This window comes from Chelmon rostratus, chromosome 7 (assembly GCF_017976325.1).
Source record: "Chelmon rostratus isolate fCheRos1 chromosome 7, fCheRos1.pri, whole genome shotgun sequence".
Classification (NCBI taxonomy): domain Eukaryota; kingdom Metazoa; phylum Chordata; class Actinopteri; order Chaetodontiformes; family Chaetodontidae; genus Chelmon; species Chelmon rostratus.
The window spans coordinates 19,205,904-19,221,114 of record NC_055664.1 but is presented as its reverse complement, the minus strand read 5'-3'; the positions used below and the strand labels follow the sequence as shown (position 1 = coordinate 19,221,114).

The window sequence follows — 15,211 nt, the reverse complement described above, 5'->3', positions numbered from 1 at the left end:
AGAATAGCAGGAATATAACAACATGAAATACACAAGTAATAGGACATTGATCTGTACACATGCGCACATGACCTTCCTCATCTTTACTGCTTTTCTGAAGAGTCAGGTTTTTTGCTATGTCACCTCCTTTATTGATTTGCAGTATTGCTCAGTCTTGTGCACCACCCTTTAGGGCAAACATAGGGGTGGGGCCTGAAATACACTTCACTTGAAACTAATTTTGTGTTTAGCCAGAATTGATTTGTGCACTTTTAAAAGCATAGCAGTGAGACCATATGAGCAAATTTTCCAAACAAAATTAAAGTTGTGGTTTACACTAATGATTGAGGTCAATTGAAATTTGTATGACAGTTATATTATGTGCTTCTTAGTGTTTTTGAACATCATGTCAAAGTGATGTAATCAAACGTCCACTAGATGGTAGAACATACATTTGTTGAGGTGACACATGCTCCCATGTATTTATCCTTGCATTGCAGCTGTTCAGTGGAGGGCTATTGCATCTGTCCACAGCAGCTTGGGAGATATCTGGTATGATCAGATCTGCAGAAATGTGTGCAAGACAGATTACCCCACTGGATCTTTGACTGTCCAATTTGCAATGTTGTACAACTGATTTGCTCTTTAGTGTGTTTGTCAAATATTCTTATGCATGTCAATGCACATACATGTCGACTAACATACAGTTGTATTCTTCCAAAAGGCAATTATTTGATCTCATTAATTTACCCAGAATTCATAGCATTCATAGATGTGAGAAGCACAATGGAGGACATGGTACATGTCTCTAAATACGAGACGGCGGGGAGCACTGCTGAGCTATGCTACCGCTAACTACATCTTTAAGGTGTGTGTGTGAAGGCCTGTAAAGATGTGTGGTTGTGTGCATGTGTGATTCAGTAAAAAAGAGGGAAAAAAGGAAGTGCAAACTCAGCTCGGAGTTCAGCAGCCATGGCACTGGTCTTTGAACTGATAAAGTGGAGCTTACTTGCTTAACTGTGTTGCCAGAAAACTAACACCAGCACTCCTTTGACTGAGCGCCATTGTCTTGCTTTGTAGGTGGTTTAACAGCCAACTGGTTCTCATAGGCAGCAGAGGAAACAGTGGAGAGTCAGCTTAGTTGATAGAAGGCGGGGCATGAAAGTAATCCTTCTCTTTCTTGAAGAGAGTTAATCATTGTGTCTCTTCTGGGGGTAAAATCAAATTGCCCGATACGTGAACAGCAAACCTTTCTGAGGATCCAAACATCTTTGATGAAAACACACTGTTACCTGTACAGTAAGTTAAAGGACTAATGCATTAGCTATGGATAAGGAAAATTACGCCCACTCTGTACTTCATCTAAATGTCATAGAGAAATGGTGGGTCTCATCCAATGGGAAACCAGGATAGGATTCAAGCCAAATGTTACACTCAAGTGTGATTTGCAAGGCCTAATGGGATTTTGCCGCTATTCCTTTGTTCTGTGTCCTGAGGTCTTTATCATCAGGCTTTAGATTGCATACGAAAGACTGTCTTTGTCCATCCACGAGCTGAGGGCCCAACAAATGTCATCATGGCTATTTTTCTCTTGGGCTTTGACATAACAATTTTTAGCAGAAAGCCTGCATTACAGACTTAGAGCGTGGAGTTTGAAAAGCATTAGTGTTTCTTAGTCGTTGAGGTTCAAATGACAGATGTCCTAGATTTACATAGTGTGAAATTCAGAATCCAGTGTTTGACGGAGTTCTTGCTTCAATTTTAACAATTTTTATTTAGCTCTTGTTGGTCCCACAACCTTAGTGCAATAGCAAATTGCTGGAGATCTCCTTGAGCAAAGACTCAAACCCTGTTTTTAGCTCTGTCCTAGGGTATGAACTCCATTGCACTGTACTGTGTTAGGTTATAACGTCCTCATATATGCTGGGTAGGGTGGGTCCATCTTATGCCAGAGATCAGACTACACTACTTTTTTGCCCATGGTCACCATGTCAGATCTAATGATCACAGTGCCATAAACTCTTGCCGTGACAAGACTACACGTATCACAGCATGTCTTGTTTCACGATTATGCACAAATTCAGACATCATTGGGAAGGCGGGTGAAGCAATTGTCAGTCAAACTGCCGGAAGCATTGGGTGTCATGATAAGAAGAAAGAAAAAGGCAGTGTAAAGTTATTTGTACGTGTACTGGGTAGCATCCAGAGAGCAATTACAACAGGTTCAACAAGTTTCACATATTGTACTCAAATTTCCATAGTTATTCATTCTACAAGGAGCTGGCTGTGTTGGCTGCAACAAACAATGTTAGATCTGGAATTAGTAATGATAAGCATATTCCCACAGCTAGGACCAGGGATAATGTTATGACAGCATAGCCAGCTACATACCTGGCACATTTGTCTTTTTTTACTTGGTCATTTTACTGCCTCAAGGAAATATTAAATAGGCAGGAGTACTGTTGCCACAGCTCAATGGACTTTTCCTCTCTTTCACTGTCCCACCTGAAAGCAGCAACCTCTGCATCCCTCCTCCTCTTCTTCGTGGTTACCTGACTGCGCTCTGGAGAGAGCACCTGTTTGGTAAATGCTCAGGAACACGTGGGAGACGTCAAACGTCATGTCATGACAAAAAAATTCTGTCATGCTCGTCCTTTTGTCAAGGTGTAGTTGGGTGTCCCAGACGCTGCACCACAGGTAGTTTAGCACGTCACAGTACATGTGTGTCCCATGATACCATCAGATTTACTAATTACCCTGGTTACCCGTGGAATTTTCCAGATGGGTGTTTTTTGAGCATTGCACAGCTTTCCTTGTCCTTTGTTGATCCTCTCCCATCTTGCTTGAAATGTGTTGCTGGAATCAACTTCAGAATAAGCATATCATGACCAAAATCAATAACCTTGATGATGTAAAACATATATTACCTTTACTGTTTTTAATTGAGTTTGATTTGCAAATTATTTATGTTTTTATTTATGTTTTACACAGCATCTATCTCAGCTTTTTTTGTAATTGGCCATGTATGTTAATGCTGATTAACTCTGCAATTGTTTGTCCACATAGAACTGGGCTGGGTTATAAAGTTATTGCTACAAGTCACCCTTAATTCTTCAATGTCACTCCAAGCACTCCACTCCATCAAGATGGCGGCTCGCTTGACATGGCTGCACACCTATATTTAGGTCCTTCACAAGTTCACCTCGAACTCTGCTGAGGTACTGTAGGTCTCTTCAACTCAAGCTTGTATCAGCAGAGTTCTTCCTACATCATCATCACACCACTGCTCGGCAGGACCTGGCTGATAAACATCACTGCCTTTGTTTTTGACATAGAACTTAACCTTAGCTGTGATAGCTGACATTAGTTTATAATAGCTATGATGGCTGACATTTGGGAATGTTAGGTAAGGCAGGACAGTGAGCCTTGCATTCTATATTGGTCACTCTCTTTTAGCTTAAGTTAGAGCATGGAGGAGTCCTGCCCAGCACACGGTGCAGCAGGGGTAAACCCAATGTGCTGCTAGAGATCGCACGTTTCTGTCGTCTGACTGACATGGATATTGCAGATCACTGTCAACTTCAAATTCAGCAGCCAGGCCCAGGAGGAGTCAGTGGTGCAGGTGCATTCAGAGGTGCAGGGACTGCACAAACTCAGTTTAATACAAAGTCACTGGAGTGGTACAAGCTGCACTGTAGCTCTGGCAGGGTGCAACATCCATCTTTTTTCTTGGTATTGTGGGTGCATGTGAATTAGCCAGATTTCCTCATTTTCCTCCACAGCCGTTTGTTGACAAATCTGAAAGATCCATCATTCTCATACAACTACAGATAACTTGTGCAACTGTTGTTGTCATGCGTTTCTCACACCTATGTTTAATGTTAGTAACACACAAATGACAACAACAAGATTATATCTGCAGGGTTCATGTTAATGATCAATTACTGCCATGTATAATATATATTGTATTTGGAGCTATTTTTTAAAAAGTCTGCAGTCTGGGAAACATGATATCTCAAGACATTCAAGTCAAGATGGGTCAGTTTTGCATCTTATGCCTGCATCATAAGTCATCAAACCTCTCAGTGCATAGCGTTTAGATATTCGTCTAGGGGCACATCAAGCATGCGCTACAGATGGCAGAATAATAACAATTACTAAAAGATATTGCATTTTAACTCACTTTCTGGACAGTTTTTTAAACAGATCAATCAGTGAAATTTTGAAGCACTTCACACTCACAGTCCACAGCACATCAATGAATTGATACTCAAATTGGTTCTTTTTTTTTAAGACTGGCAGTGTGACATTTAATGTTTCAGCCCAGTCTCATGCCAAAGTGTATAATAGACCTGCTCATCCACAAGAGGATAGCGTGTAATTCACTTTTAGCCTTTTATGGGTGTGAAAAGGACACACATATATAAATGTGCAATACTAGCAGTGGGTGGTAATGACAGGAGCAAAGGACAAATGTAGAGTGTGAAGAGTCACAAAGGCAGCCTTGGAATGACACTGGTGTATTTACACACAAAAGACCAGGCTCTAATTCCCTTGTGAAGGAAAAAGTCAATGTTTATTTTCGCAAGGAAGTAGGTTTAAGAAACCAAACCATGATCTTGACCTAAACCTAATGTGAATGCAACACCTAAAATGTTTCTCAGTGAGCTCAAGAGCTTTTTACATTTAGGAGGCAAGACAGAAAGTGGTGAGTGTATCTTTAAGTCAATATCAGCTCCAGCCCGGTCGAAAATAAATGTATGTAGTCACATCAGATGAACCCAAATTGTCTGCATAATTCAGTCAGAAAAAGTAATGTGTAGATCTGATGTTAACTTGCAGTACGAAAACTCAGAAAGGCAACAGGAGCATTTAAAACTCAATGATCCAAGTGGTAAGAGAATTCATACTAATCATTGTGATTTCTCAATATATTAACATTGCTATTACCATCAACCTGTTGTGTAATGCCTGCATTTTTGTATTGAATAGAAAAAAAGAATTCAAATGCAGTTTTTATGATTCAATGCCCCGACCCATGATCGCTTTCTTTGTGTTCCTCTCTGGTCTCAGCAGGATTATGTAACATTTGGGTCCAAAAAGTGCTGCCAAGAGACCAAAACTGGATGCCAGGATGGCAAATACCTCCACTGCATCTGAGTACTTGCCTGGTGAGCTGATATAAGCAGGGACAAAGGCCACCCACACAGTACAGAAGATCAGCATGCTGAAAGTGATGAGTTTGGCTTCATTGAAACTGTCTGGAAGATTCCTTGATATAAATGCAATCAGAAAACTGATGACAGCAAGTGAGCCAATATAACCAAGTAACACTGCAAATCCAGCTGTGGACCCAACTACACATTCATAAACTATTTTATCATTGTTGTATTGAGTGTTTTTATGAGGAGCTGGTGAGGCAGAGACAATCCAGACAGTGCAGATTGCTGCCTGAATAGAAGTAAGAACAATAACTGTCCCTCTCTGCTGCAAAACACCAAACCACTTCAGACTGGCTCCACCTCCTGGCTTGGAGGCCTTGAACACAGCCAGAACCACCATGGTTTTCACGAGGATGCAAGAGACACAAAGCACAAAGCTGATTCCAAATGCTACATGTCTCAGCTGGCATGTCCACAGGCTGGGACGACCGATAAACAGCAGTGAACACAGGAAACACAACTTAAGTGACAGCAATAGCTGGAAACTCAGTTCTGAGTTGTTGGCTCGTACGATAGGTGTTCTGCGATGATAGATAAAGATCCCCAGGACAACAGTACAGATGCATGCGCCCAGCAATGATGCAGCAGTCAAGCAGATACCCAGAGGCTCATGGTAGGAGAGGAACTCTGTTTTCTTCAGAACACAGTGGTCACGCTGGGGGCTGGACCAGAAGTCCTCTGGACAACTGGTGCACTCAGTGGAGTCTATGAAAACATGGAAAGTCTTGAAGTACTTGTTTATATCTCCAAACAACAATGTTTAAAACTGAATACCAACCAGTCTTATTGCTGATCTTTCCCTCAGAACAAGGGATGCAGTCAAAACAGCACTCAGGTTCCCCTTTCTTTCTAACCATGCGGGTACCTGGAGGACAGCTCTCACTGCACAATGACTGGGGTGGCTATAGGGAGTAATGTTTTTGTTTTTCGACATTAACTTACACTGCTACAATAAGTCAGACATGGGTCAAAAAAATTGTCTAAAAAATCAAATGTAACCTTTTTTGATTCAAAGTTCCAGAAGATTTTGTCTTCCTCCATTTTGAGTACTTCACCTTTGAAGACCGACCTCTTCACCTCACCCACATTCTGAACTTCAGTTCTTCCATCAGGGAGCCACAGCCAGTTCATGATATCATATATTGGTAAGGCATCACCATTCTCATCAAATGACACTTGATCACCAAATGCTGTGGTGAAGTTGACCTTTTCCAAGTAATACACAAGCTATGTATGTCAGAATAAGGGACAGAGGAATCATATGTGACGGTGATCAACACAGTGGTATTCAGTAATCAAACTGCACACTGCAGTAATGAACATGTGACGACATTAACAATTCCAACAAAGCGAACATAGAGTCACATCTCCATCAACCTAGTGACAAGATAATGTTGTCTCTGACCTGAGAATACTATCTCTATACACCAGGTGAAGGGATAATCCTTTCAGTTATCTTCAAGGCACCTTGCCATTAATAATCTAATAGTTTCGTATTCAGTCATTCAACCTTAAAGCTATTCTGCAAGAAATACTTCAGTGTAGGACTTAGTAATATATACAGATGGAGTGTGAAGTGATATCACACCTGCCATGGCTCCAGTCTTTTCAGATTGCCACAGCTGTGCCCGCTGAAAGGCCCTCTCCCTGGCTCACACTTCAACATGTCATCAAGGGCATACGCCAGAGCATACACAGCCTTGTAGATATTATATTCTGGCCTAAGGTTTGAAATGTCCAATAACTCTGTCTCCACATCCTCCAGATCTTCCTGTCCAGTGCATAAAGTTCCCCCAGCTTCCATCCAACCTGCTGGAGGTGGAGCAAATCTGCACTGAAATGTGTGTTCCCAAAACTGGTTTACCTGAAATAAATTCAACACAGTGTCTTATGAATAACGGCAAGAAAAATATATTGGCATTATGAATCATGCCAATATATTATCGTGAATTATGGGAGTACATGGTTAAACTCTCACCATGCTATTTCCATTGCTGTTGTTGTGGTGTTGGTCAGGACGTATTTGTAGGAGGAATTCCCTGAGCCCTGGTATTTCTCCTCGACGGATGGCGATGCCCAGTGTGCCACCCAGGTATGGCATGAGGTGAGGGGTCTGGAGCACAGTAGCTGCTGTCCAGGCTTCACTGGCCATCCACTGCAGGCCTGTCACATTCTGCCTCACCACCTGTGCATGAAACCAAATAAATAAATTCATATTGTCATGCCACTAAAGTACTGTCTAGTCTTCTGAATTATACACACTTGCTGCAATCCTTTGTTTAAGACAGTGTTATTACCAAAGTGATGGATGTTATCACAACATGAGTTTCATGAAATTTGAGTAAATGTTCTCACTGTGAAACTCTCCGAACAATTAAAAGGTGTGAGTTATTCAGTTACATTCTAACTTCTGTATTGATATAATCTGTATCAATTTATAATTAAATTGTATTTCAAGCCCAACCTCTTCCATGAGATTAATCATGTGACTCTGATGTGCAAAAACAATGACCACACGAGCTGTAGATTTCTTCATCACATCCACAATCCTTGTAAGTTCAGGTGGGTCATTGCCCCAAGGCAAAACCTCGAGGTAGGCCAGACAACCTCCACCAGACTGAGCCAGGTCAGACTGGAAGGATCGGGCAGCGTGGAGTCCATAGTCATCATCACTGACCAGCAGACCTGCCCAAGTCCAGCCAAAGCGGTTTAGAATTTGAATCACAGCACGCACCTAAATGAATACAGGGTGAATGACTTAATGCACAGGTTGTAAAATTATTTCACTGGAAAACCTGCTTTTAATATGGTTCACAGTGCATTACATGTACTTATCACCTTGAAAGGAATGTATTTTTCATTGCAGTGAAGATACTTTACTCCGAAGAAATGTTTAACAAAAATACTTTTCAGTTTTTCATGAATTTTCATTTTACGTGGACTACCTGGAAAGAATCACTGGGGATTGTCCTAAAGAAGGATGGAAACTTTTGCCGGTCACTCAGGCATGAACATGTGGCAAAATAACTGACCTGTCAACGACACAGATTGTACAAACTAAAAAACATGGAGTGCCTTGATCAGCTCTTTCTACCTTTTATGTTTCGTTTCAGCATGTTTACAACTGACACTAAATTTCAAATTAAATCAAGATGATCCAAAAGAGTTCTAAGATGGCAAGGCCGAAACTTACCATAGGTACTCCGTACAAACCAAAGACAGTGGAGATGGCAATGGAACGTGTTGAGGAAGAATCACCCACAATCCCTAGGACTGGAGGGGCTCCTATACAGGTATCCTCTAATATAAACAGCTCCTCTTTACCACTAGCTAATAACAGTGCTGCACGAAATCCAATTCCTAGTTTGAAACAGTTATCATAAAGACTGTATCCCAGAGTCACATTCGGAAGCAAGTTGGAGTTTCTGTTGATCTCATCAAGGGCAAAGGCCATGGTCTGGGCCTGCCTGAATCCTAGAACATCAAAACTAACACAAAAAGTACTGCTGTTTACGACTGAAAAATACAATATACAGAAACTGCAAACATCTATGTTGCACAACTACGAATTTTGGAAACAATAGGCAGTTGAATAACAAAGTTTTGCAACATTTATATAAAGTACGCAAAAATGTTAGATGTTCAAAATGGCATAAAAACACAATGTAATTCTGAGTGATAACTGATGATGAAAACACACTCCACTAACAGGACTGACATTACCCAGTTTCTCATTTTTGCTTATTTCCTGATTTTCTGACTCACCCATGGCAGGTCGGCGGTTGTGGTTCTGATATAAAAGACAGATCAGGAAAGACAGAAAAGAAGTGGACCTGAAATAGCCCACCGAAAATCACATCTCCTGCCTTGTGCATCCCATTTAGATGAAACTGTCCCTGTAAGTGGCACAGGGAGGAATAAAGAGGGGAGGTCACAGCAGAAGAAAAGTAGGAATATAACAACATGAAATACACAAGTAATAGGACATTGATCTGTACACATGCGCACATGACTTTCCTCATCTTTACTGCTTTTCTGAACAGTCAGGTTTTTTGCGATGTCACCTCCTTTATTGATTTGCAGTATTGTTCAGTCTTGTGTACCACCCTTTTGGGCAAATGTAAAAGTAGGGGTGGGGCCTAAAATGCACTTCATTAGAGACTAATTTTGTATTGAGCCAGAACTGATTTGTGCACTTTTAATAACTAAACAGGGAGACCATATGAGCAAATTTTCCAAACAAAATTAAAGTTGTGGGTTACACTAATGATCGAGGTCCACTGAAGTTTGTTTGACATCATATCAAATCGATGCAATCAAACGTCCACTAGATGGTAGAACATACTTACTCATTTGTTGAGGTGATACATGCTCCCATGTATTTTTCATTGCATTGCAGCTATTCAGTGGAGGGCTATTGCATCTGTCCACAGCAGCTTGGGAGATATCTGGCATGATCAGTTCTGCAGAAATGTGTGCAAGACAGATTACCCCACTAGATCTTTGACTGTCCAATCTGCAATGATGTACGACTGACTTGCTCTTTAGCATGTTTGTCAAATATTCTTATGCATGTCACCACACATACATGCCCACTGACATACTGTTGAATCTTCCAGAAGGCAATTATTTGATCTCATTAATTTACCCAGAGTTAATTTAAAGTTTAAAGAATTCATAGCATTCATGGATGTGAGAAGCACAATGGAGGACATGGTACATGTCTCTGAATACGAGATGGCAGGGAGCACTGCTGAGCTATACTACCGCTAACTACATCTTTAAGGTGTGTGTGTGAAGGCCTGTAAAGACATGTGGTTGTGTGCATTTATGATTAAGTAGAAAAGAGGGAGAAAAAGGAGCACAAATTGGGAAAGAGATCTTGATTGCCATGGAAAAACACAACAAATCCGGCATGCAAACTCAGTTCGGAGTACAGCAACCGTGACACCGGTGTTGGTAGAAAACGAACACCAACCGACAGCACTCCTTTGACTGGTGCTCATAGGTAGCAGAGGAAACAGTGGAGTGGGCATGGAAGTTATTGGTAGGCGGGTGAAGCAACTGTCAGTCAAACTGACAGAAGCATTGGGTGTCCTGATAAGAAGAAAGAAAAAGAAAAATGGCTGTGGATGTGTTCAAATATTAAATGCAAATGCAATTACAACAGGTTCAACAAGTTTCACATATAGTATTCAAATTTCCATGGTTATTTATTCTACAAGGAGCAGGCTGCGTTGGCTGCAACAAACAGTGTTAGATCTGGAATTAGTAATGATAAGCATATTCCCGCAGCTCGGACTGGGAATAATGTTATGACAGCATAACCAAGTACATACCTGGAACATTTGTCTTTTTTTTTTAACTTGGTCATTTTACTGCCTCAAGGAAATATTAAACAGGCAGGAGTACTGTTGCCACAGCTCAATGAACTTTTCTTCTCTTTCATTGACCCACCTGAAAGCAGCAACCTCTGCATCCCTCCTCCTCCTCTACGTCATGGTTACCTGATTGCGCTCTGGAGAGACTGCCTTTAGTGGTAAATGCTCAGGAACATGTGGGAGAAACTAGTCAAACTAGTCATGTCACGAAAAAAAACTTCTGGTGCTAGTTCTTTTGTCAAGGTGTCGTTGGGTGTCCCAGACGCTGCACAACAGGTAGTTTAGTACGTCACAGTACATGTGTCCCATGATACCATCAGGTTTACTAATTAACTTGTTTACCTGAGGAATGTTCCAGATGGGTGTTTTTTGAGCATTGCACAACTTTCCTTGTTTTTTGTTGATCCTCTCCCATCTTGCTTGAAATGTGTTGCTGGAATCATCTTCAGAATAAGCATATCATGACGAAAATCAATAAAATTAATATTTATGTTTTACTCAGCATCTATCTCAGCTTTTTTAGTAATTGGGGTTGCATGTTAATTCTGATTAACTCTGCAATTGTTTGTCCACATAGAACTGGACTGGGTTATGAAGGTATTGCTAGAAGTCACCCTTAATTCTTCAATGTCAGTCCAAGCACTCACTTGACATGGCTGCACACCGACAGTTCAAGTCCAAGACCATCCAGGTCTTACTTCAGGGGGAAGATGACATGTGAATCCAGATGTTGCACTACCTCATTGTCTGTCATGCTGTTATTCTGGACAAAGTGACCATTGAATCCATGGTGAGAGTTAGGACAGCCATCATAGCCTTTCCAGTGTCCATGTCCCAGGCTGAGCAGCAATGACAATGGAGGATCGCAACAAGATGTTGTTTTATGATGCAGCCACCTGAGTGCAACAATGGTGCAAACAGGTGCAGGTTGATCTGCTTTCATCGCGATGCCCCTCAGATCCCCCACCTTCCTGATGGTGCCCAGCAAGTCTGCTGCAGCATTAGACTAAATTCACTTTAGGTAACTGCCTCATCCTTGTTTTTTCATTGGTTAATACAAACCATGTGACCCAATTTCAATGTATGCTGAAAGGGATGCAAAAACTCAGTTTAATACCAAGTCACTGGAGTGGTACAAGCTGCACTGAAGCTCTGGCAGGGTGAAACAACCATCTTTTTCCTTGGTAGGGTGGGTGCGTCTGAATTAGCCAAATTTCCTCATTTTCCTGACACAGCCATTTGTAGGCAAATTTAAAAGCTCCATCGTTCTCATATAACTACAGATAACTTGGGCAACTCCCCTCCTTGAACCGCCACCTTATTGTGGTGGAGGGGTTTGAGTACTCGAATGATCCTAGGAGCTATGTTGTCTGGGGCTTATTGCCCCTGGTAGGGTCTCCCAAGGCAAATAGGTCATAGGTGACGGGTCAGACTAAGAGCAGTTCCTTCAAGTCCCCAATGGGTTGGGGGTTCATCACCCGCAGGAGGGATCAGAAGGGGCCGATGCGGTGGGATTTGGGTGGCAGTCGTGGGTGGGGGCCCCGACGGCCCAATCCCTGGACTCAGAATCTAGCAATGGGGACATGGAATGTCACCTCGCTTGGGGGGGAGGAGTCCGAGCTAGTGCAGGAGGTTGAGCGGTACTGGCTAGAGATAGTCTGGCTCACCTCCATTCACAGTCTAGGTTCTGGAACCCAACTCCTTGAGAGAGGCTGGACTCTCGTTTACTCTGAAGTTGCCCATGGTGAGAGGCGGCAGGCCGGTGTGGGCTTGCTTATAGTTCCCCACCTTAGCCGCCACGTGTTGGAGTTTTCCCCAGTGAACAAGAGGGTCGCTGCCCTAAGCCTTTGGATTGGGGAAAAAAAACAGTGTAGAGTACCCACCCTTCTTGGAGTCCGTGGGAGGGGCACTGGAAAGTGCTCCGACTGGGGACTCCATTGTTCTACTGGGGGACTTCAACGCTCACGTGGGCAGTGACAGTGTTACCTGGAGGGGCGTGATTGGGAGGAACGGCCTCCCCAGTCTGAACCCGAGTGTTGTTAGGACTTCTGTGCTAGTCACAGTTTGTCCATAACAAACACCATGTTCAAGCAAAAAGGTGTCCATCAGTGCACGTGGCACCAGGACACTCTAGGCTGGAGGTCAATGATCAACTTCGTGGTTGTGTCATCGGACCTTGGCCGTATGTCTTGGGCACTTGGGTGAAGAGAGGGGCTGAGCTGTCAACTGATCACCACCTGGTGGTGAGTTGGATCCGCTGGCGGAGGAGAAAGCTGTACAGACTTGGCTGACACGTCTCTGCAACATCGCGTAGCAGTTGGGGACAGTGCCCCTGGACTGGCAGACCGGGATGGTGGTCCCTCTATTTAAGAAGTGGGACCGGAGGGTGTGCTCCAACTACAGGGGTATCACACTCCTTGGACTTGGAGAAGGCATTTGACTGTGTCCCTAGTGGCATTCTGTGGGAGGTGCTTCGGGAGTACGGAGTCCGGGGCCCTTTGCTACGGGCCGTCCTGTCTCTGTATGACCGGAAAAGGAGCTTGGTTCGCATTGCCAGCAGTAAGTCAGACTTGTTCCCAGGGCATGTTGGACTCTGGCAGGGCTGCCCTTTGTCACCGGTTCTGTTCATTATTTTTATGGACAGAATTTCTAGGCACAGCCAAGGGCTGGAGGGAGTCTGGTTTGGGGACCACAGGATCTCATCTCTGCTTTTTGCGGTTGATGTTGTCCTGTTGGCCTCTTCGAACCAGGACCTCCAGCATGTGTTGGGGTGGTTGGGATGAGAATCAGCACCTCCAAGTCTGAGGCCATGGTTCTCGACCGGAAAAGGGTGGCTTGCCCCCTCTGGGTTGGAGGAGTCCTGGCTCAAGTGGAGGAGTTCAAGTATTTTGGGGTCTTGTTCAGGAGTGGGGGAAGGATGGAATGTGAGATTAACAGGTGGAACAGTCCAGTAATGCAATAGTTGTACCGCATTATACCGGTCTGTCGTGGAGAAGAAGGAGCTGAGCTGAAAGGCAAAGCTCTCGATTTACCAGTCAATCTATGTTCCTACCCTCACCCATGGTCATGACCTTTGGGTCATGACCGAAAGAACGAGATCTCGGATACAAGCAGCTGAAATGAATGGGTGGCGGGGCGCTCCCTTAGAGATAGGGTGAGGAGCTCTGTCACTCGGGAGGAGCTCAGAGTAGAGCCGCTGCTCCTCCATATTGAGAGGAGCCAACTGAGGTGGCTTGGGCATCTTTACCGGATGCCTCCTGGACGCCTTCCTGGGAGGGTGTTCCGGGCATGCCCCACCAGAAGAGGCCCCGGGGAAGACCCAGGACACGCTGGAGGGAATATGTCGCTCAGCTGGCCTGGGAACGCCTCGGAGTCCCTCCGGAAGAGCTGGAGGAAGTGTCTGGGGAGAGGGAAGTCTGGGCATCCCTGCTTAGACTGCTGCCCCCCGCAACCCGGCCTCGGATAAGCAGAAGAAAATGGATGAATGGATGGATGGAACTTGTGCCACTGTTGTTGCATGTCATGTCATGATCAATAACTGCCATGTAGAATATATATATATAGAATATATATATAAATTTTTAAAAGCCTGTAGTCTGGGAAACACGATATCTCAAGACATTCAAGTCAAGATGGGTCAGTTTTGCGTCTTATGCCTGCATCATTAGGCTGTCAGTGCATAGCATTTAGATATCTGTCCAGGTGCACATCAGGCATGCGCTATAGATGGCAGAATAATAATTATGAAAATATATTGTATTTTAACTCACATTCTGGCCAGTTTTTCGAACAGATCAATCAGAGAAATTTTGAAGCACTTCAGGCTCACAGTCCACAGCACATCAATTAATTGATACACAAAAAACAATAGATTAGTGGTTCTTTTTTACGGAAGCAGAGAACGGCCAGGTCCGTATACATTTTTTTAACTGTTTTCTCGTGATAACCAATTAATTATTTCGTTATCTCGAGAAAACAAAGACCGTTTTCCCGTGATAACGAATTAATTGTTTCGTTATCTCGAGATAACAAAGACCGTTTTCCCCTGATAACGAATTAAATTATTTGGTTCTCAGCATAGACTGGTTCTCGATTTCGGGGTTTCTACACAGACAAAACCCTAACGAAGGCTAGTGCTAATTTGCTGAGGCGATTCCTGGTGGACTGACTGCAGCAGCTTCCTTACTAAACTGAGAGCTAACTGCAGCTGCCATTGCTAACATAAAGTTATCAGCGTCGGCGCTAATGTTAGCTCTGTGAGCACTCTTCTCTCCTGACTCAACTCTGAGTAGTCTGGAGCCAAACTCGGCAAGAAATCCACCTCAGCTCTGTGTTCCCTTGTCATCAAATTAACCGCCGTCCTGTTGGAGGCTCTGTGTGTAGGCTATACGGAAGCCGAGAACCAAATCATTTAATTCGTTATCACGGGAAAACGGCCTTTGATATCTCGAGATAACTAAATAATTAATTCGTTATCACGGGAAAGCGGTCTTTGTTATCTTGAGATAATGAAATAATTAATTTGTTATCACTAGAAAACGGGAAAAAAAAAATTTAGACGGACCTGGCCGTTCTCGGCTTCCGTACTTTTAGGACTGGCAGTGTGACATTTAATGTTTCAGCCCTGTC

The 15,211-nt window shown here is 43.2% G+C and overlaps 1 protein-coding gene across 1 annotated transcript; it reads right to left on the bottom strand.

Moving 5' to 3' along the window:
- Positions 1–4,995: 4,995 nt before the first annotated feature.
- LOC121609335 (extracellular calcium-sensing receptor-like) lies at positions 4,996–9,151 on the bottom strand. The gene is made up of 9 exons (XM_041940931.1): positions 8,967–9,151; positions 8,395–8,689; positions 8,147–8,233; positions 7,666–7,935; positions 7,180–7,386; positions 6,790–7,065; positions 6,201–6,428; positions 5,980–6,103; positions 4,996–5,906 (listed from the first exon to the last, which is right to left on the bottom strand). Exons 1-9 carry the CDS (start codon positions 9,074–9,076, stop codon positions 4,996–4,998), a joined length of 2,508 nt encoding a protein of 835 aa, XP_041796865.1. The 5' UTR covers positions 9,077–9,151.
- Between the last annotated feature and the right edge of the window lie 6,060 nt (positions 9,152–15,211).

Coding starts and splice junctions, on each gene's coding strand:
- LOC121609335 (XM_041940931.1), bottom strand. CDS start 9,076: ATGCACAAGGCAGGAGATGTGATTTTCGGTGGGCTATTTCAGGTCCAC. Junction 7,387..7,665: donor TGATTAATCTCATGGAAGAG/GTTGGGCTTGAA, acceptor TTTCATGCACAG/GTGGTGAGGCAGAATGTGAC. Junction 7,066..7,179: donor ACAGCAATGGAAATAGCATG/GTGAGAGTTTAA, acceptor AATTTATTTCAG/GTAAACCAGTTTTGGGAACA.